The sequence below is a fragment of the Pocillopora damicornis genome, chromosome 8 (assembly GCF_964200805.1).
Source record: "Pocillopora damicornis chromosome 8, jaPocDami1.2, whole genome shotgun sequence".
NCBI lineage: Eukaryota > Metazoa > Cnidaria > Anthozoa > Scleractinia > Pocilloporidae > Pocillopora > Pocillopora damicornis.
The window spans coordinates 3,764,020-3,786,373 of NC_142677.1; the positions used below are offsets into that span (position 1 = coordinate 3,764,020).

Here is a 22,354-nt window from a genome sequence, read left to right on the forward strand (position 1 = left end):
ATTTCCTTTTAAGAGTATTACATGCATTTAACCTTGGTCCTTCTTTTATTCAGTGGATACGGGTTTTATACAACAACGCCTCTAGCTGTGTAATGAACAACGGTTTCACAACAGGACCTCTTACACTAAGAAAGGGAGTAGGGCAAGGAGATCCCCTCTCTCCCTTCCTGTTTATAATAGCTTTGAAGACCTTAGCTATAAAGATAAAAGAAGATGATGGCATTAAGGGCATTACGATACGAGATGAACCTGTTAAACTTTCTCTTTTCGCTGATGATATGACCTGCTTTATCAAAGATAGCAGTTCATATACAAACCTATTCGTTACGCTGAAGACTTTTGGTGAATAATCTGGTTTAAAAATAAATAATGAAAAAACCGAAGGCCTTAGCTTTAGGAAATAGCAGATCTCTTTGGGTAAAACGGAATGTGATGATATCGGAAGTTGAAAAGGGTGGCTTAAATATGCTCGATATCGATTCTATGGTTCGTATCAGACGAGTGATGTGTATAAAAAATATTTGGAAGACTATAAAAGTCCGCGTGGAAAGCTTTTTCAAATGAGATTCTTATCCCTGTTGGTGGGAGGCTCATATCGCATTGTAATTTTGATGCTTCTAAATTAAATATTTATCTGCCAAGTTTCTACAAACAATGTTTCGATGCGTGGTCAGAAGTAAATGCAAAAACGCCCAGCTTGCTACACCAAATTGCATATGAAGTTATTTTGAATAACAAGCTTCTCTGCATTAATAAGAAATCTGTGTATCATAGAGATATTGCAGATTTATAATGGTAATTGAACTGAGTGGAGTGCAATTTGAGCTGAAATCATACGCGTGATTTGAAATCACAAGTATGATTTCAGACCAAAATTTCACGACACGAGGTTCAATTACCACTTTATTATATCCATTTTGAAATTTGAAATATTTTATTGATGCAGTATTAAGGCGTTTTGAAATGAAATTCATCCATTTTGGAGGGGGGGAATAAGAGTTTTGAAAACAAAAGTTGCAAAATTTACCCCATGATACTCTTTGTCTTTTATTTTCCTGCAATTTGATTGGTTACTTTAAAAAAGTCTTGAAATCTAGTTGGTTGTTTTGTTATTAGTGTAGCCTCCTCATTGGCTGGGCAGTTTAAAGCAAAAAATGGTGTGATTTGTGAATAGATTGCGCCAATTAGAGCCAATCAGATTACAGGGACCACCCGTGATTTCAAAATGGGTGTAATAAAGGGTTTTTAAAAATTTACGATTTATTTTCAACTAAAGAAAATCTCAATCCTGAGCAAGGTTTTTTCATTACGGGTCTTAATATATAGATTTAGGCGTGCCTAAAAGCGGAGCTCGCATTTTTTTCCCGCACTTCTCTTCAACAAAACTAAAGCCTCTACTATGGATAAAGTGCGTGGTAATATTAATGGACTTTCATTCGCAACTTCTCCGTATCCGTGTAGAGGACTGATTATGAGATAGTGCCCGTGGTGCAGTCGGCCGCGCATGCTGAAAGTAGTTAATGTTTCGTTTTGGCATGGCTGATTCGCCGTCCTGTGCTTTCTGCCAAACAGAGGTTGAATCCGTAGAGCATTTACTCTTTTCCTGTAGAGTATCATCTAGTTTTTGGAAACATGTCTTATCCTGGTTGCGCGATTATAACATCTCTGTTGATAACCTTAAAGAGGAAGATGTCATTTTTGGTAAGTTCGATATTGCAGAAGGGTAAGTTTTATATTTACTCTCGGAAATACCAGAATGGTATACTTTCTCTCATTAGTTTTAAAGTGATGTCATTGTAATTTGCATACTAGGTAACTGTATTGCTGAAATAGCTTTGTGTGTGTTTAGCTTGGTATTCTTCTACTTGTACTATATGAGTGTGTGTGAGTGCGTGTTTTCTCTTTTTTTTTTCTTTCTTAATTTCTATTTTCTATGCAAACGTAAGAAATGCTTAACTAAAAAAATATGTCTTCAATATGTGATTTAGCTTTAAAGCTCAAATACACCATTCTTATAAATTCGATATACTGACAGGTGCAAGAGCAGTTCTAAGTACATATGTTAAGTGGTGAAAATTGAGTTAATCTAAGTAAAGAACTGTTCTATCAGAGCAATTTTTATTTGAGTATCTAAAGTAATCCGGCATTGCATTGGTTTTGCATTTCTTCGCACTGTGATTGGTCCAGAAAACTCGCACCAATCTCTAAGCCGATCCGATACAAAAAGAATACGATCCAAGACTTGGTCGCCCGCGTTTTCCCGCGCTTCACGCTGTTTGGTTGTTTTTACTCTGAATTTTTATTGGCCCCTTAAAGGTATTTTCCTTTCCTCAGATTGGCCGTTGTCATTACGCTACCACACTCTGCCAAACATGCTAAGAATCCCCCAAAATTTTCCTAAGAACGTAGCCGAATCCAATTCTGATTTAATAAAGGAGGTAAGTTTCTAAAGAAATTGTGGTGTTGCCTGGTTGGGAGAGTATAACAGGGTAATTTTAAATCGACGATAAATTACGACGTGATAGAACTTGAGATATACGACGGCGTCAATCGCGAAAAATTAAAGGATCATATATGGCAAACGTTTTCGTAGCTACTCATGTTCTGTCTCCAAAGTACAAATGCCCTAATTTAAAACGGAAGACACCATTCAGCTGACTGGACGATAATATCTTGGGCTTAGGCGTTCGTAATAGTTAAATCTGGCTAAGCAGTCTATTTTACGTGAAACTCTCGTATTCATATTTGAATTGCCGTGTGAAATACAAAATACTAATATAATACTTTCAAAGAGTGTTCTTACCTGCTATTTACTTGAAACCTTCGACAGACGCATGCACTTTAAAGCTTTGACAGCGATTCGTGACTTCACACGAAACAACCCCTTATTTTAAACTAGAGTCTGTGGCGTAGCGCCTCAGTAAAAAATGTCTTATCAGACAAAATGGCGAAACCACTCATGGCTGATAGAGATAGAAACCCTGATAGATCTAGATCTAAAATGGATCTAGTGTCGCATGAGGCTTCAACATCACATTGAAAACTTTCTTTTGTAACTCCTATGTCTCGTTAACAAGTCAGATTTAAGCGTCAATCAATTTGAAGCTTTAACATCCCCCCCCCCCCCCAAGCAACTCCACGGGCATCTGTACCACCAGGGGTGGGGGATTTGAGCCTCGCTTGGGTGAGGTGGCAAATTTGAACCAGCCGAATATTCTGGTGTTAATTTTAATACTGGTGGAGTTTCAAGGTAAAGAGTCCGCTTTCGTGAGCAAATGGCTTAGAAGAAATGCTCACATCGTAGAGTGATGCTTACAAACGAAAAAACTAAACAGCGGCACTAAAAAGTAATACGTGACTTTGCTAAATTCTTCAACATTCGTTGCTCACAAAAAGAATTGTTCAATAAGAAATTGTGCTTGAATGGTACGAAACGAACCAATTCTTAAAGGTTCAAATGCCCGCGAGGCTGTCCAGGGGGGGTATTGAAGCTATGAACTGATCGACGCCGAAGCAAATTCGGGATTTCACTGCACGGACTGACCAATCATGATCAAGACAGCGTATCAAAAATGCTTGAAGGTAAAGATTAATCATATTTGTGCAGGATTGGTTTTATCTATATAAATTTTAAATGACATGTTTATGACGAGTTCAATCATTAATAACTCGTATCATAACAGCATAAAATTAACGGGGCTTAAAAGCTTAAAGTGTGGGTCTACCGCGAATGGTGTGTGTAAGTACTCTAAGGGGTCCAGAAGGAAAGCAATTCTTCATGATTTTCAATCAAACCTTGCACCACGAGAAGCGGAGAGCAAAGAGACATACGAAGAGCAAACCAAGTCACATGTTTTCTCGTCAGACACGTCGTTTTTACGGTTGCTTCGCTTTCATGCGTGTAGAGGAATACCGCAGACCGTCAAGCAACGCACGCTAACACACTTTCGATATTGTCGATAGATAGATAGATAGATATATAGATAGACTTTTTTAAATTTAATAAACATTTATTAAAGAAACATTTGCACAGAACTAAACTTACATTACAGTACTCAGCTTACATTAATCGATATCACCCTACTTATTGAATTAATCACTAGTACTTATTTCTTACTTATACTAACAGTCACTTACAGCGTAATGTTACTTACATTGCATTACTAAACAGAACATGACTTGCAATACATTACAAAACTTGCAATTCGCTAATTAAGCTCACTCGCCTATTTATAATTACTTGAAGTACTTTACAAAATGGCACCTTAATTACTTTCTACGAACACTAAAAAGCAAATTTAGTGACAATGCTGATAGAAAAAACGTAAGGAACCGAAACCTAGACTCGGCCTACCTACGTAGCCCGAGTAAAAAGCAACCGAACACCTAACACCTTGCTTATCATGACATTAATGCTCTAAGTGCTAATCTTATCATTATTATGTATTTCTAGGTTTGGTTTGGTTTTTTTTGTTTGTTTTTGTTGTTGTTGTTGTTTTTTTTCAACTACCTGATAACTTCAAAGAAATGGTCAACATTATGACACGACAAATCGTTCGGCTTGAAACATCAGTGTCTATTGAAGCTCGTTTCAGTGATTACATACTTTTCCACTAGGTCTTGTTCTACTCGTCCCGGAAAATTACTGTAACTATTTTCCAAATCCTTCAGATCGTCAACCACTTCTTGCATGCTTGGTCGTGACTCTGGGATGTTATTCATGCACCTTTCTATCAATTGCTCCAGGAAAGTACGGAAATATACTTTCTCCTGACGGGCCATCCAATCAGGCCACTTTATTTTGCGCAACATGTCTAACAGCAGCTTCCCAAAGCTAAGCACGTCATCCTAGAATAACAAAGGCACCCAAAAAGAGCATATGGTTACTGGTGGTTATGGGTAAATACATTAATAAGAAACTTTTTAGTGCGTTTTTGTTTTTTTCATGGGTCTGTAGTCTCCTTCGCTATTGAGAAGTATTCACTTACTGTCGAAGTAGATGCAGATGTGCTTATTTTTGTAAGGGTAGTATGGTGTATGTAAGGAAATTTCCGGCTTAACTTAATAAAGGGAAGGTATCTAATTTTCTTTGATACTCAATTGAAACTTTCTCTGAGATTTTCTGTCGACTTCGTTAGCCACAAAGTACCAATTAAAAGTTGTATATCTTAGCCTGGTCACTACTGGATTGCTGCGATCGCGAGGATAACAAACAAAAGGACGAGCAATTCTGACTTGACACTCGGTTGAAGAGAAACTTTTCTCTTAATGTTCGCTGTCTCTGGGATCTCCGACAAATTCCAGGGACATCCGACGTTCTTTCTTAACAGTCTTAGCGATCGCACTAACAAAATGTAAAGATAAACAGAAAAATGTCTCTTACTTTTTTACTTGGTCCTTGATTAGGTGGCATGGTATTTCCCAAAACAGTTGCTTTACCAAAGTCGTAAAGTTTAAGCACTGGGGGGGTGGAGCCAATTATGAAGAGGAGCAGGTTGCCAGAATGAAGATCCCCATGAACAATCGGAGACGGAAGAGTGTGTAGATATAAGAGGCCACGACCTGCATCAAGAGCAAAGGACAATACTTCAAAGGGTACCAGTGTGAATAACCTCTTATTCAAATGGTATCCCAAGCTGACACTGTTGGCATATTCTAGGACTATCCACGGTGATTGGTTATAATGCTCATCAAATGTAGCATGACATCGCACCACATTCGGGTGATCAAGCTGAGAAATGATATCACTTTCTCGCTTGAAGGCTTTAAAATCTCTAGGCTTGGTAGAGAGAGGTTCCTTTACAACAACCTCTATGTCACGGACCTTTCCCCTCATAACTTTTCCTTTGGCCCCTCTCCACTCTTTTTCACCCTCGTTTATCCAAACTTCACAGCGCTGAACCTCCGGGCTAAGAACTTTGACCTCTTCAGCTGTTCTTTCCGCATACTGAGTTCTTTCCAAGTCTACTTTAATTCTCTCCTCCCACCTCTATAATGTAACAGTTATGCAATTTCAATAAAAAGCCTGGAGGGATTTAGGATTTATTATAGCAATCCACCTTCGCTAACAAGGAGTAAAACACTTTAAACTTAAAATTAGAAAAAAAAACAACCAACTTCAGTAATTCTTGAACTAAAATCATTTTATCATCCTTCACTCTTCACGCTCGAAACGTTACCTTAGAAACTCTTTAAGCTGACCAATTCCCATTTTCAATTCAGTTAATAAACATGAATTGTCTAGTAACATTATTTGAGATACTTACTTTTAAATTCTTCTCCAGCTCCCTGAGCTTTGCTATCAGGACTTTATTTTTTTCTTCCAAAGTCTAGCAACCATAAATACATAAATTAAAATGATCAATATATAAATAAAATAAGTAATAATAAACATGAACTCTGAAAAAAATTTTTTTTTGCAGCCCAACATGATTTTTTCACATTTACATCATCCTATTTCCTCCTCCTGTATCAAAATTAGTTGAGTTTTAGGTCAAATTTTCTTCAAAGAAAATTCTTCATACTTATCACGACAGATTAACAAATATTTATACTTCACTGGTTACTATCAATCTCTATTTGAAGTTTACCACCAACACTTATACATTAAAAATTACATCTCTTTAGACATTTTGCTTTATGTTATCACTGACTATTTTTAGAAGTTGCGCTGTATTTTGACAAGCTTGGAGGGTGAGTCAAAATACAAACAAATAGCAATATAAAATGCCCAGCGATACAATAATCTGAAACTTCTAATTACTTATGTAATAATTAGTTACTGCTTTATTTTACGCATATTTCTTATCAGGTGTAAAAAGCGAAGCAAATAGAAAAAGCGTGGCACGCGCAGCTGACTCAAGTTAAACAGGTTTTTCATAGTACAAAATAACCATCTGTCCGATGATATTGTGATATTTATACTTCTTTTCTTGGTGGAGTTATATAATAAAACAGGATATTTACATACTTGCAGTTGAGCCACTACTTGCCCTGTTACCAAGGCAGCGACAGAAGGTCCCTCGTCTAAAATGAAAACAATTGTTAAAACATGGAAATTATTAATAACAATTCAATGATTTTTTGTTATGCAGTCACTAGGAAGTGATTCAAGATCCATTCAGCAGATTCTCCCGACTGAATTAAAATTGAATTAAAAGAATTTGGTTTTATATCAGGATAACACCCTCTCGCTGATAAGTTTGTTTTTTCTCAGAGCCTGAATGTAAGAAAACATATTGGAATGGCAGGGAGAAATTACATCTCATGCAATCACCTCTACAAACAAAAGGGTCGAAAGGAGCAATCCTGATGTTGCTATACATTTTCCTAAGAACCCACACAACATAGAAAGGGAACACTACTTCCCATTCTCTCTTGCTATTGTAATATCAAAAATGTTTTCCACAATAACTTATCTATCTGTATAGTTACTTACCATTACCCAATGAATTATTCGGCTTCAGAAACTCAGTTCCTGTGTAAGAGGCCTGAAAAATTAAGTCAAACCAAAACATTATTAAAATCTTTGACTACTATCTTGCTTTCAATGAGTGTTTGTGCACAGAGTTCAATGCTGGGCTGTAAATTTATTTGGACACTTCATTATGGATATGGTAGACCTTCGAAGGTGTCCTTCACAGAAAGGTTTTTAGCACTATTTGATTTAAAGCACTATTTAAAGCATAACCACTATCATAGTTAGTAGAGGAGACTATGCCACTATACACTATATATCAATGAAAAGGCTGTGAAATCTACTATTCATCAAAAATTACATTGTTTTAGCTTGATCCAATGGTAAACCGAACTGGGCGTGACAATTTGAAATGGACGATGTTTCTTTGAGTGAACTAATTGCATATCAATTCTGACTGCAAAAATTAAAACTTCTTCACAGTCCTAATCCCAAGGGCATGGTCTTCAAAACTGTGGGGATTTTTATTGGTTGTTTTGCAATTAATCTATCAAGTTTGCTGATGAAAATTCTACCAATACACTACAGATGTTACTTACAATCTCCTAATGAAATTCACCACTGATATTTATTAATAGTTATGTACCTGCATTACTGAATTGCCGTGGGAGCTTGTCTCTGATGGAGTTTTTAGCCTTGTATTCTCTGTTACAATAAGATTTTCCTGGTTCCTCATGGTTCCAGTACCTTAAAAAGACAAAGAATTTTTTTCTTTGTCGCACTTGTGATAATTTTTGCACTATGCAACTGTGGAATCTTGCCACAGTCACAGGTATTCTTTGATCTTTTGGTGGTATTTAATATTATACACTTAATGCCTGCTCTGGTGGGAAACAGTTGGTATTGTTTTCCTGGGCCTCAAAGTTTCCCAAGACAGAAAAAAAGAACCAGCATATATAACAATGGAACTTTTTCTCTTGTAAACTTTGCCCATGTACTATCTTAAAGTATGTGTATTTCATTTCACCATCAAAAAGTCTGAGCATTTTTTAATATATTTAATTTTAGTTATACTTACCTACATCCATGTCCCTGTCACCTGTCCTTCTTGCCATCTCTGCGTTAACTTTCTTTAATTCTTCAATTGTTCTATTGTTCCTCATGATTTCCGCTGTGAATCTTAGGTTCAGCTCTGATAATTCATCATCTCTCTTGAGTAATTCCCTCTCCTTCTCCTGAAATGTAACAGTTATACAGTTTCAATCCAAAGCCTGGAGGGATTTGGGAAGTACTGTTTGTCAGCAATCCACCTCCCCTGACACAGAGTAAAACAAAACAATTTTTGCAAAAACCAGCAAAAAAAATTAACATACCTTCCATCCATAATCTTGACAGTCCACTTCCTGCTGCAACCTAATGATCACTTCTCTTTTCTTCTACAGAAAAGTACATAATGTTTTAATAAAAAAAACCCCAAATGAGTTATTATAGCAAAATAAACATCATCTTAGAAACTCTTTTCAATAGCCGATTTAATACATTATTAACTCAATTATAGACATGAATTTATCTTGTAACATTATTTGAAATACATACTTCTAAAATCTTCTGCTGCTCCTTGAGCCAGACTATCATGGCTTTATTTTTTCTCAAAATCTAACAAGCATAATAAATACATAAATAAAGATTTAAGAAAATCATCAATAATCAATAGTCATCTGCTCAATTAATAACAGATAAGTTAATTAGTGCTTAAATAATGATCAATATAAAAATAAAATAGGCAGCGCTTTCAATAACATGCAGCACCCACCAGAGCTGCAGCAGTTATTCTGTTGTGTATTTCACACATACATTTTGCCATGTCCAAGTCAAATTAAACAAGTTTTTTACAATGCAAAACACCACATGTCCAAACATCTTGTGATGTTTGTACTTGTTTTGTGCATTATTTGTACTATACTTGGAGCAGTTATATACTAAACAAGATATTTACATACTTGCTGTTCTGTTCCTAGAGCCACTCTGTTCCCTCGCCCTGTCACCATGACAAACGTTTCTGAGTTGACAGACACAGGTGCTTGGCCTACAATGAAAACTTTTGTTAAAACAAAACTATAACAATTTTTGCATTATGCAGTCACTAGGAGTGTGTATCACAGAGTTTGGTTTTATATCAGGATAACACCCTCTCACTGATAACAGTTTTTTCTCAGAGCCTGCTTGTAAGATACATACAGATACAGCATACACTGACACCTTGAACACTAATACACCTATGGATGAATGTTAGCAGAATACAACCACAAATTTTCAACATTGGCAACACAGTCGGACTCGATGCAAGCAAAAGTATTCCTTTAATCAGATACAGCATACACTGACACCTTGAACACCAATGATTAAGAAATCTGAAATTAATACAACTGTCATCCTTTTACTTGATAATGGAGTCAAGATGACTTTGAAATGTCATGGTTTAAGTATATGCTGATATTCATCCTTAAACACCAAGCATACATGAAGATGACTACACTACATGTAAATGTGACACCACCTACAACAAGTTATTTTCCTTCAAAATAAATTGGGCCTAAATTAACAGCAGCAACATTAACAGCTGCAACCATTTTGGTCCCCTTGGTGAGTGAAGATTATGCTTGGCGGCTAAACTTTGGACAAAAGTTGCAAATTGGCAACCAACATATTATTTTTGGCAAAAAAAAGGGAGACTTGGAAAAATTATCGCTCTTTGGTCATATTATCAAACAAACAACACACCAGCATTTCTTTTTTTCTGTCTTGCCATTCATTTACAAAAGAGCATTGATCAAACTGACTTTGTTAAGATGACTTTCATTTAAAATCAATCTACATGTAGTTACTTACTTTCATCCATAGTAATTTCAATCTCTTTTTCCACGTAATGCAAACTGTAAAAAAAGTCACGCGTAAAATTAATTTAGTTCCAAGTTTTCAGACATAAAATGACTCCAGGCTTTTAGTCTCGAATGTACAGTATTTCTGAATCGATTCCACATCGAGTTTAGCTTCCTTACTAGTAAAGCTTATCAGTACATGATTTCAAGATTTCGTCAACTGTGTACTTTTCCAAAGAACGAAATTCCGCTCACTGACATCGCAACAGACATTTTTCTGCACAATCCCATCGAAAAAGCGGGTTTCGCTGTCAAATTAGAACTGAACTTGATTTTAAATATCAACATTAAATGAACTGATCGCAAACTAAAACTGCACTATTCAAACAAGGCGAGAAGGATCTTATCTGGTAGAATTGCTTGAACTTACCACAGAAAAAAGGTATTTTCTCCCACCAGGTTATTCAAAATATTATTATGGTGTCACAAACGATAAAATACCGAAAGAAAGAGATGAAAGTCAGTATTCTCATTGGTTTCTTTTCGCATGACGTAGCTGTGGCGCGCCCAGGGTCATTTTAGCTTGTTGTCAGCGGTATGGTCGCCAAATGACGTATAACTCATGTAGAGGAAACTAATTTCTTTTTTTTTTTATTTATTTATTTTTTTTATTAAATTACAAACATAATGCTTATTTACATTACTCTACTTACAGTCACTAATAATTACACTACTTACAGTATCCAGCTCTATTAACAACACAATCGACTAATTATACCATTACATACAAAAAGTACTATTTTCTTTTAACATTGCACAGTGACACATACCGGCGATGGCGACGCCCAGTTAATTCTCTAACAAAAATAAACTACAATAAACTAATAAACAAGGAAGAATATGAGATCTAAGTTTATGCATTGGTCTTCCATTCTTTTCCTTAAAAAAAAGGGCAAACACAAAATTATATGAGAAATTCCCATCTAATTTGAAAATCGCGAAGCTTTCTGTTTCTTATAGCAATTATTTTTTCAACTTGGTTTTTAACTTCAACCTTGTGCAAAAACAATCTAAATATTGGAGAGGTGTTATTTTTTCTACATTCCCAAATAGTCAATTTCCCTAAAATTATCAAATAATTTAACAAATCGTTCCTCTGAAGTAAGCCAACCATAATATCTTTTAAAGACAAAGTTAAATATTCGCCACTAAGATCAAACCACCAGACTGTAAATACGTTCCAAAAATCTTGCACAAAGGAGCAGTTAAAGAAGAGGTGGTACAGATCTTCCGTATAGGTTCCACAAAAAGAACACTTGTCCGAATCACTTAACCCCATCTTGAACAATTTATCGTTTGTAAACAAAATGAAATTCAATATTCTGTATTGAAACGACCAAACATTCGTTTCGCTCGCAACAAGATAAGGAATAAAGAAAACTTCCTGCGCATTTGAAAGCTCAAAATCCGCTGTCAACTTTTTAAAGCCATTCGGGATTCTCGCTTTACTTGTTATCATCGTAGAATAAAACTGTTTACACTTTGCAGTATATGCATTAAAAGATTTAGACTTATTAATAAAATTCATAGGATCGAGATTACCCGCTGTGGGGATGGGGCAGGAGCTTTTTGATTTCATATTAATAATAGAAGATCTCAAGGCTGTCCAAGTCAGGAAATTAGTGTTAGGAAACTGATTTCGACCTGATACAATACTTAATATATATTACGTCCTATACTTTACATACATACAGTAATGTCCATAATAATTCCCCATACATGACGTACTTACGCCGAATAGCCAAATACTGACCATACTGCTGAAAAGGAGCTGGAGCTGGAGCTGGAGCTGAAGAATTTTCTTAATGTGTCACCATAAAATTAGCCTGATTTCCCCCTCCAAGATTCTGTATTATTTTATTGATCCCCGTTTATTGACAATTAAGTTGCATTCAATTTTTGTGACAACTAGTCTCCTTTTCATTGCCAGAATCTCTCACCCTTCCTAGGGTAAAACTAATGCCTTGTGTGATTAGTAAGTGACTGAATGAAAGAGAGAAAGATGAAAGAAATGTTGGGGTTTATAGCTTATAAATTTTTTATCATATATTTTCTGTAGATCTACATGCTCCATCTGGTCTGCTCACGGATTAGTGATAAAAGACGGTAGAAACAAAAAACAACACACACAGAAATCATCTAATTTCCAGTTAATACATTATCTATATCATAATAACAAAACATGCGTTGGGGTGTACATTGTTCATCAGAACTTGATTTAAAGTCCTTCTTTACAATTTACATATCCACTTCTGACTAAACCAGATCTTTACCATGTACTATATGATGGGCAAAGCCCCTCTCAAGAAGGCTATTGTAACCAAAACAAGAAGTATCTTTGAGTCTATGACACTGCACTTTCACAAACACCCTGGTTATTTGCAAAAACCAATGCTTAAGAGCTTGCTGAAGAGAGCACTAGTCTTGATTCTCTCACTGTACAACAGTTGGTGCCATGCTCTGTTCTGGTCCCTCAATTTCTTGTTGTTCAAGCTTTGCTATTTCAGCTTTCATTTGTTGGATAGCATCTTTGCACACTTTCAATTTTTCATTCAACTCACTGATTTCTTTGCCAATCTTTTGACGAGCAGCACCTATGGAAGCTGTAGTTCTTTGTTCGATTTCAGCCCCTGTAATGCAGATAAAGATAAAATCCCAGGTTATTGAATAACGTGTCTGAACTATCAACAGAAATTCGCACAAAACAATACTGAAAGTGAGTATCCAGTATTTTTATATGAATGAAAATTCTGACTAATTGTGCTGTAACATGATTGATGTCTGGGGGTTTAACCTTTTCACTCCCAAGATTTACTAACTAATTCTTCCTCCTGTCTGCAACACATTGCTAACAATTTTTGTTCTTAAATTTAGTGTATGGTCAAATGGAAATCCCATGATTGATATTTTCCTTTAATTTCAGTGCTTGCTGTCTTGACATTGTATTTCATATTGTAAGGAAAAATTATATCCTGGTCACTCGTGGGAGTGGAAAGGTAAAGTACCAAGCAGTTTTAATTTTATGCTACTGAAAAAGCAAAACAGCAAGTTAATCTAGCTTGCCATATTACTTATGCTGAACAGGACATTTATTAAAAGTTAAGCCAATCCACCCCTGAATTACACATTACAGTCACAAGAATAAAGGAAATGATCACAGACTAAAGAAGCTCTAGATTGTTGAACAAATTCTCCTTGTTAGTACTTTAGGAAATGTATAGAGAACAGGAACGAGAATATGCATACTGATGTTGGGGTGTAAAGGGTTAAGTCTGATGGAATGCATTTAAGTCAAGCTAGTACAGTCAAACCTGTATTACGCTGCAACGTACCAAGCAGTCACCCTGTATTAAGCAGTTGGTTGTTAAAGTCCTAAAGTTTTTTCTTCTTAGATACTGACAGTAATAATTTTCACCTCTATTAAGCAATGGTGGTCACCCTTTACTGAGTTCTAATGGTCTATTTGTTTTGTCTTCCTTCTTGTAAAAAGACACTTAAAGTGAACCACTCTAATATAATTAAGAATAATCTTTCAAGTAAACACTAAATCCATGTTTATCTCCCAAAACCAATGTCACTTAGTAGTTTTTTTGGAGCAAGTTTTTGTACATTTTGGAATAACATGGCATTTTGTTGTTGTTGTTGTTGTTGTTGTTGTTATAACAACCCTGTTCTGTAGAACCTGCATTAATCATAACCATTACAAATTCCTCAAATATTATTGGTGCATTTGCAGCTTCATTTTTCACTAATCATTTTGTAGTTGTTATAATTGGACAGTGTAATTCGACAGTTGGCTGTAATTGGACACCTGTAATCCAACAGTTGAAGTAGCCAATCATACTAGGTCCACTAAGCTAATCCAAAAATCACAGAAATGATCAAAATAACCATGGTAACAACCTCTTATCCAAAGAAAAACTGGGGAATCTCCAAAATGGAGAAATTTTTTAATAAAGACATTGTCTCTACTGGAGACATTTTTTCAAGGTGTATTTGTTTTTTTCAGAAATTTAAATGGTTATGATTCATTCGTAACACAACATCTTGTTGTCCAATTCTGTCAGTAATCATATTCGAGATTAACAAATCAGACTCTTACTTTACAGTCCAATTTTGTCAATCACTAATGTGTTTGATTGCAGACCAACTTGGACTCCACCTGGTCCTAAGTGATCAACCTGCTTAATTCAATTTCCACTGGATAATTATTATTATTATTATTACTATTATTATTATTATTATTATAATTATTATTATTATTATTATTATTATTTTTATTAGGAAAAAAAACTCAATAAGTCTACTCCATTAGTTACTTTCCAGTCTCAAAATAAATGAAAAAATTCAAAAAATATTCAAAAAACGTTCTTACAGTCAGACTCATGTTTTATGGGTTGCAACTGTCTTGCACTGAGTAAACATTGATGCATCATCTGGGTGGGGTCCTGAAAAATCTACAAAAATACATGGATTAAGACATTCAACCGCTAAAATGCTTGGTCCAATTGGAAGAAAAAACATAGCCAAACACATATGTCCTACTTACAACTTCATCATAGAATTCAGAAACCAGCTGTTTTTTTCCAGAGGCAAGTGCAGATTCTGTTTGGAAAAGCTTCAAAAGGTGATAAAATGTAACCTGTAGAAAAAAAATTACCACACAAACATTTTTTAAACTGAATGCCAGGAGAAACTTCATGCAAAATGTAGGCATTAAACAAAAAGGATTTACAAAGATTTTTTTCATGTGCTCATTAAATGCGATGCAGAGAAACCACAAAATAAAATAGTGCAATGCACAAGATTAAAAATGGATAAAAAATTAAGAGGATCAAATAAACAGTAATTTGAGGATGAACAATGAGGTAATACCCTTTAACTCCCAAGATCTGATTGTTAATTCTCCCCTCTAGCTGCTACACATTTCTTTGTAAATTAGGCACAAGAAATTGGTGTTTGATCGAGATAACAACTTCTACCTGATAAGTTTGAGTATTCTCATTACCTGTTTGCTGGATAATGTATCAAAATTATAGGGAGAAGTTACATGTTAATCACTTCTGGGAGTTGAAGAGATTAAAAATATTGACAAGCATAGTAAGTGACCAGCTGAGGAAATCCATGTGGAAAATATTTGACAATGCAGAAACCCTAACATAGCCCCTTAGGTTAGCATGGCATTCTTTCTTTCTCTCATATTTACTTGATTTTATCAAAACCAATTTGGTATTGCGTCCCTTAAATACCATAACATTTTGAAATTTACTGTCTTTAAATGCTCATAATCACAAAACATATGATAGCCTAGAAATAATATATGTGCAATTGCATAAATGTGCAATGATATATAAAAGAATCAGAGACATTCTGAGGAAATTTAATACGATAAATCAATCTTTCAAAAGTTACAGTTTTGTAAATACTTTGAGGTCTACATAGAAGGTGAACTAACCGGTCTTTCACTTTGGTCCATGAAAAATATTTTGATCTGTATTTCAAATTCTCCCCAACCTGACTCATTCACTTCATATGGAGGCTTTGTTACCACTGTAACAAAAAAAAATGTTGGTAGACATGTCCCAGCACATGACTCAAACAGTTAAATGCTATGGCAAAGCACCACCTCTAAGAGGGTGGTAAAAGGGTCCTTATCTTGTTTTATGCACAAATTTTAGACAAATTCATACTTCACATAATACTCTAACCAACAATTCTCACACAGAGCAAATTTGAAAGGATAAACTTCAAATCTCTCTTCTTATGTACAAGGTTTCAGGGAACTCTTGAGGTTTTCATAAAATGAAAGAGAAAATTAATGTAAATTCTTGCACCACAAATCAGTTTGAGCCTTGACTCTTTAAACCCTAAGAGTGACCAGCATCTAGTTTCTCCTCACATTAATACTGCTGAATCATTCATTTAAGATCAAGGAAATACAGGAAATTATCACCAACTAAAGAAGCTCTTGATTGTTAAACAAATTCTCCTTTTCAGCACCTTGGGAAATGTATAGAGAACAGTATGGAGAATATACATTCTCATGTTAGAGTGTAAAGCATCAAATATCAACCCTTTGTCACCCTTCTCTAATTCACAAGTCTAACAAAAAGAAGCAAAGTTTCAAATCAAATTGCTTTAAAGATAAAGCTTCTTCAATTCAAGTATTTATAACAAAACTGAGGAAGAATTTAACCCTTTACCCCAAAGTATGACTAGCATCTAATTTCTCCAAGTACAATATCACCACTGAATTACACATTAATGTTGTGAGAATAAAGTAAATGATCACTAACTAAAGAGACTCTTGATTGTTATACAAAATTCTCCTATTCAGCACCTTAGTAAATGTACCAAGAAAAGTATGGAGAATATGAATCATAGGGTGTAAAAGGGCTAAAAAAAAAGAAGAAGAAGAAGAAGAAGAAGAAGAAGGCTTCTTGTTTATTTTTTCTTGTTTATCCATCTACCTAGTATCTGTCTGTTGTTACGTCTCTCTGTTCAGTTGTGCATCTATACCGTTTTGAAGGTAAAATTTCCACACGGCCCTATAATTCATCATGCATACAGTTCTTGAATAAAGAAAACAATAGCAAAAACAATAAATTGTCTTTGGGATTAAGGCTTTGTTTGACAACAGTATAGGGCTATATGGAAATCTTACTGCTTTGATTTACGTATGTTTCCTTTGTTTATGTATCTGTCTGTCTCTTAAACTCTGTCTTCATGTTACATCAACCTTCATATCGTCATCAGTTCCTGTAATTTGTGATTTGTTTGACTGTCTGTTTATCTGTGACTCTCTGTCTGTCTGCAGTGCCTCTGTCTACAGGTCCATCTCTGTTGATCAGTCGGTCAGTGACTGTCTCTTCGTTCATCTTTCTCTTTTAATCTCGCTATCACCCCTAGAATTTCTTACCTCTTAAGGGATTAGCATAACTTTCATGAAGTTTGAAGTGGACTTTCTTTACATAGCTGGACATGTCCTATAAAAAACAACCACATTTTGAATACTTCGATTATTCTTCTTGAGATGTAATTTTATTTTCAATACTTCCATATTTCTATTTGAGACATAATGAACTGCTTTTTCAGAGCCACTGGCGAGAAATTTGGCAGACGTACGAACCTCGTTTTTGAAAGGGCGAAGAAAAACTGTCCAACCATGAGTGTGGCCGTCGCTTTCACGTTTCTTTCCAAAGTAATGAGACACATTTCCAAATATTACAGGTTTTATGACTGTGACACCCTTCAGGGAACAAAAAAATGCAGTATTTTCAAAGAGAAAGAAAGCTAAGGCTTATTCTACCAGAACGTTAACAAACCTTCACTCTGGCATTATCACCGGATGACGCCATATTGTTTCTGTCAGTGCTGATTATCGCGGGCGTACACCACGTTTAGCATCTTGGTTGAGTATGTGTAATAAAGTGTATCCGTGTGTAACGAGAAATGCAAACCGTGATAAAATTTAAAGATTCTGAAGTCAGAAGTCGGAATTCCCTCTTTGGCTTTCGTGCAAACATTCGTAAGGCGTGCCAAAATTCGTGAGTCCCTTTTGAGAATTCCTGCCAACCCCCTTTTTTATTGTCGAAAGAAAAAGGTCCCAAATCTTGACGGGGAGCGCGTGGGATAGTGGGGTGGGGTTGGAGGGGGGGGGGGGTATTCCTTTATTGGACCAAATCGAGTATATACCCGCTTAGTAGATTTAACAGACTATAAAGTCGTTATTCTATGTAATATCTCTAACAGGGTGTATTTGGGAACTGAAAGTCATGAAAGGATGTGAAAGTTGCCGAAGTGCAGTTCGTACGTCGATATGATTCTTGTTGCGCCAAAAATAACATGTTTTATTTCGTCAAGAGATTACAAACGGTTAATAACCTCTTGTTTTAGTTCGAAAATTACCAGGTTTAGTTCCCAAACTTCAATAGGCCACTATCATTTGCCATTAACAGGGCCCTGAAACAGGACTGGGCTTTGGTGGCTCGACGGAGCATCCCTTCTCCCTTAGCTAACTTTAATTGCCCCCCCCCCCCCACCGTGTGCATTTTTCAATATCCTTCTTAGGGATTCCTCCCCTCCGCATGATTACTCACCGTCGTTTACTCGGGCACATCACTTTACAATCGACGCCGATGAAAATAGAATGGAGCTTACTGACGGTAGCCTTTAAGATCCCAAGCTTGTATAGACTTTTAATATACTGAAAGGGAAATACAACTGGCTCATTGTTCCATGTTTTACAAGTTGAAAGGTTGTCAACTGTAATTTACCCGAAGTTGGAAGACCCAATCATAAATAACCTCTGTTATGCAGCTAGTTCAAACACCATTATGGTCTCCAATACCCATTCGTTTCAACGGAATACCGTATTCAATAGCTAATATCGAAACAAACAGTGCGCAGTGCCCTGAATAAATAATGAGTGTAAATAGCGAGGCAACATGAATGCTGTTAATAAAAAAAAAAAAAGTACGTGGAGCCAGCATGTTTTTCGATAGCAATGACCCTACATACAAACAAAAATATTTCTACCATACCTTCAACAGATTTTTACGGTTTCTTTTTTTCAGTAGATTTGGGAAAATTACTTTGGCGACGCGAAAAGAAAAAAATCAAAACAAAACAAGCTTGGATTTTTGTAGGAATTGTTTACATAGGCGGCAATCATTCTCGAAATATCACAATTGCTAATATCGATATTACATGCTAGAAAGTTAGCTTGCCAATTTTACAGTATTGGTGACCAGTTTTAAATATTTGTAATTATCTTCGAATTAGAAGAAACTTGAAAGTGAAAAATACTATCGTCAGTTTGTGTCTATTATCTGTGACAATTAGATGCGTTGTTACATCTCAGACGTAACATTTTTGACCTTAGGAAACTGACAATGTATCTATTGCAAATAGGAGAGCTAAATAAAAAAAGAAGAGAAAAGAAAAACAGCTGAGTTACAATGGACTGTCACTCGAAGTTGTATTTGTGGTGTAAGTTCCTGAAACTGTAGGACCTAACGATAGCGAGTTCATTGACTGGCTCATCTGCAGAGAAACCGAACGCAGTTTTGTGACGACTTTTCCAGAAGTTAGAATCTTTGAGAAAGCCTTGCGATACGGTTGGAGACGCCACGCGAAGACGAAAGGATTCATGCTTGAATTGGCCATGATTAAAATATAATTTAAATCTCTTGCCCAGTGAATAAATATGCAGTTACAACTTCCGCAGAAGCTTATCACGTAGATAAGTAGCAAGGACGGGAGAAAACAGCTGATAAACAGCGCCAGCATGATAATAAAAGTTTTTGTGATTTTCTTCTCCCACTTTATGGCTCTCATTTTCAGGTGATTGTCACTTTCACGACCATCGTGTAAACTGTCCCAGTTCTTCACTTGTTTTTTAAAGCTTTTGAAAACCTTCGTATAGGTGAGGCACATGACAGAGAACGTAGCCACTACCGCTGTATTGGCGAAGACAAATTGATACTTCAAGTAACCGACTTTAAAGTAAAGAAATGGAAAGCCAATTGACACGATCCAAAGTACAAACGAAATGATGGCAGCTCGTTTTGTAGTCAGTTTTATCTTGTATTTCAACGGGTCTGTAATCGCAATAAATCTGTCCACAGTCAAAGCGGCTAAGCTAAACAATGACGCCGTCGTAGAGATGAAGGAGCTGACTCGTCGAACATCATCTCTCGGAAGGAGAGTTATCTTTTCGGTTAGCGATTCGCGAATGTAGAAGTCCACTGACATTGGAAGCGCAACACAACCGACAATCAGATCTGCTGCCGCTAAATTAGCCACCAAGAAGTTAAATGGTGATCGTAGATTGCGATTTGGGTCGATAATTACGGCAAGGAGTATCAGGACATTGCCTGTGACAGCTGTAACGGCGAGTAGGGAGCAGAACGTCGCAGATGTAATGCTCAATGCTGTTGGAGCAGAAATATTCGAACACGGATATAACCCGATTAAAGACATCACTGTGGCGAGAATGTTGCCTTTTCGTCCTCAGAGTGCTTATTAGACCTATTTATAACAAGGTTAGAGGATGGAGAAGTGTAAACAAGAACTTTGACCGGAGATGTACGATCAGCTGTCACTGTTTTGGCTGCCGGAAATGAAATTTACATGTCCACTCGCTAATTTGATAAACTTCTTAAAAAAGAAAGTCACGCTTCGTAGGGAGGGGCGGTACACGTCAGTCAAAACAAATAAACTGACAAAATCCGAAACCAGATAGGACTGTGTCGCTCAAAGGACGGCAAATTTTGGATTGATTATGTGATCTTATATAGGATTTCTTCTGGGACAAAATTAAAAATTGATGGAAACCACGTGATAACAAAGTTAACTCGCTTAAGTGAAAAGCAACAGGCATTCTCAAGCCCGGGGCGAGACATAGATCATTTTCTCAAAAGGGAAATCAAATTAATACAACTTGTCACATGGTAACGTCAGACGTATTATTTAAGTGAAAAGAGTACTTCAATAGTATGATATCTTGCGTAGTATAATTCATTTCAATTTTGAAAAATTCAGATCATATGAAAAAGGAGACAAATTCATATCCTGAGATATGTGGGTGATTTCCTCGCTACGTCAAAAAATGAGGCAATTACATAAATGTAAAGAGCGCTTTTACGTAACTACAGGAACCCATGACGATCTAGTAAGGGCAACGAGGATAAAAAAATATTCGATCCTCTAATAATTAAAAATGAAAGCGAGAAAACGTGTTCAATGTGAAGCCTTTATTTCAGGCTTGAAGCTGGACAATCAAACAAAAAGTGCTCCTAAAGAATTTCTCTCTAGGAATTGATTGTCTCTTTTCTTTAAATTTAATTGTCATCTTTTTTAGCCCTAGAAATTCCGTTTTTTTTCACGCAGCATGTATTAATACTTCTTTTGTTTGTAAATTGGAGACATAAATTTTTTAAATTATCCCCTCTGGCTATTTTGGTTTCTTTAATTGGTGGAAGTTAAACAAATTAGAATTTCGCTTACCCCCGGCAGGTCGACAGCGTTCCTCGATTTTGCTAAGCGAAGTTTCTAAGAAAGTGTTCAACAGAATTGAGCAACGCTGTCTTATTTTAAGTATCAGCAAATATCTTGAACGAGGAAGGTAAACAAAAATGGCTTATTTTCGACATACTTGCGTCAACAAACTACAGCTGAAAGAAAATGAAGACAAAAAATATGAAAAAATTAAATATGCAGTATTGTGAAAATGAAACAGCACTTGGTACTTCATCAACGAATGGGTAACAGGCTCTTTCATAGCAACTGATCACAAGTATTAGCACGTGGGTTTGGTAAACTATTATAACTCCGCTAAATTTAAAACAACACTTGACTGAAAAGTATTTCAGTTTCCTCATGGGCTGATCTAGTATTGGATTCAAGTTAAATAATTTTTGGGCGGAATTTTCCCCAATGAGAAGTTAGGAGTAAATTTTCGATGTAACACAATCCTTCTTAGATGACGTGGGCAAACATGCTATGTGACTATCTTGCTTTATTTTCTTCCAAGAATGTTTTATAATAAATTGAATTGAGTTTTTAAACAGTTTGTATGAACCTTGTATAATATTTTCGAAAATTAGTGTTTTGTTGCGTCGAGAAATATGATCTCAGAAGTATTATAACCCTGCAAAGAAAGGAAACAAATCTTAGATAATTATATAGAGCTTTATCATTTGCACCAAAATAAAAAATCCTCGATCAGTATTGAAGTTCATGAACGCCAACCAGTGAAGTATTGACGTCATTACCAACAGTCTTAACTGGAATGAAAACAAAGCCAGATTCATATACGTTATTAATAAAGCGTGAGGTCAATGAGGCTGGATATTGACCGAGTTCTTTTTTTATTTTTTTGCTTTTTTTATGAAGAGAGACGAAGTCGAGGTCCATAAAAGGCGAAAAAAGAACGAGGCTAATATTCAGTCATCCTGACCGAACAAGTTTGGCCAATAAAATAGTAAAAATATTT

The 22,354-nt window shown here is 35.8% G+C and overlaps 3 protein-coding genes across 5 annotated transcripts in view; all 3 read right to left on the reverse strand.

The window, feature by feature from the left end:
* LOC149040998 (YEATS domain-containing protein 4-like) overlaps positions 1-18,240 on the reverse strand; it is a 65,973-nt gene extending 47,733 nt beyond the window's left edge. Inside the window, exons 1-7 of one of the 3 annotated variants that reach the window (XM_089214216.1) lie at positions 17,682-18,240; positions 17,486-17,605; positions 17,276-17,342; positions 15,812-15,906; positions 14,906-14,998; positions 14,732-14,813; positions 12,377-12,986 (exon numbers count right to left, since the gene is read on the reverse strand). In XM_089214216.1, the coding sequence (XP_089070342.1) occupies positions 12,790-12,986; positions 14,732-14,813; positions 14,906-14,998; positions 15,812-15,906; positions 17,276-17,342; positions 17,486-17,605; positions 17,682-17,714 (687 nt within the window). In that variant the 5' untranslated portion in view covers positions 17,715-18,240 and the 3' untranslated portion in view covers positions 12,377-12,789. Of the gene's footprint in view, positions 1-12,376; positions 12,987-14,731; positions 14,814-14,905; positions 14,999-15,811; positions 15,907-17,275; positions 17,343-17,485; positions 17,606-17,681 lie in introns of those variants that run through there. The other 2 variants (XM_089214217.1, XM_089214218.1) reach the window with 2 other exon arrangements.
* On the reverse strand, positions 3,990-10,851 carry LOC113679138 (uncharacterized). The gene is made up of 12 exons (XM_089214211.1): positions 10,727-10,851; positions 10,307-10,350; positions 9,418-9,503; positions 9,014-9,073; positions 8,791-8,853; positions 8,496-8,652; positions 8,064-8,164; positions 7,439-7,490; positions 6,971-7,026; positions 6,267-6,329; positions 5,384-5,989; positions 3,990-4,848 (listed from the first exon to the last, which is right to left on the reverse strand). The coding sequence occupies exons 2-12, from the start codon at positions 10,314-10,316 to the stop codon at positions 4,570-4,572; spliced, it is 1,533 nt and encodes a 510-aa protein (XP_089070337.1). The 5' UTR covers positions 10,317-10,350; positions 10,727-10,851; the 3' UTR covers positions 3,990-4,569.
* A 696-nt stretch (positions 18,241-18,936) lies between the features above and the next one.
* Positions 18,937-20,666, reverse strand: LOC113675520 (trace amine-associated receptor 7f-like). The gene has a single exon (XM_027192112.2). The coding sequence runs from the start codon at positions 20,338-20,340 to the stop codon at positions 19,312-19,314; it is 1,029 nt and encodes a 342-aa protein (XP_027047913.2). The 5' UTR covers positions 20,341-20,666; the 3' UTR covers positions 18,937-19,311.
* Between the last annotated feature and the right edge of the window lie 1,688 nt (positions 20,667-22,354).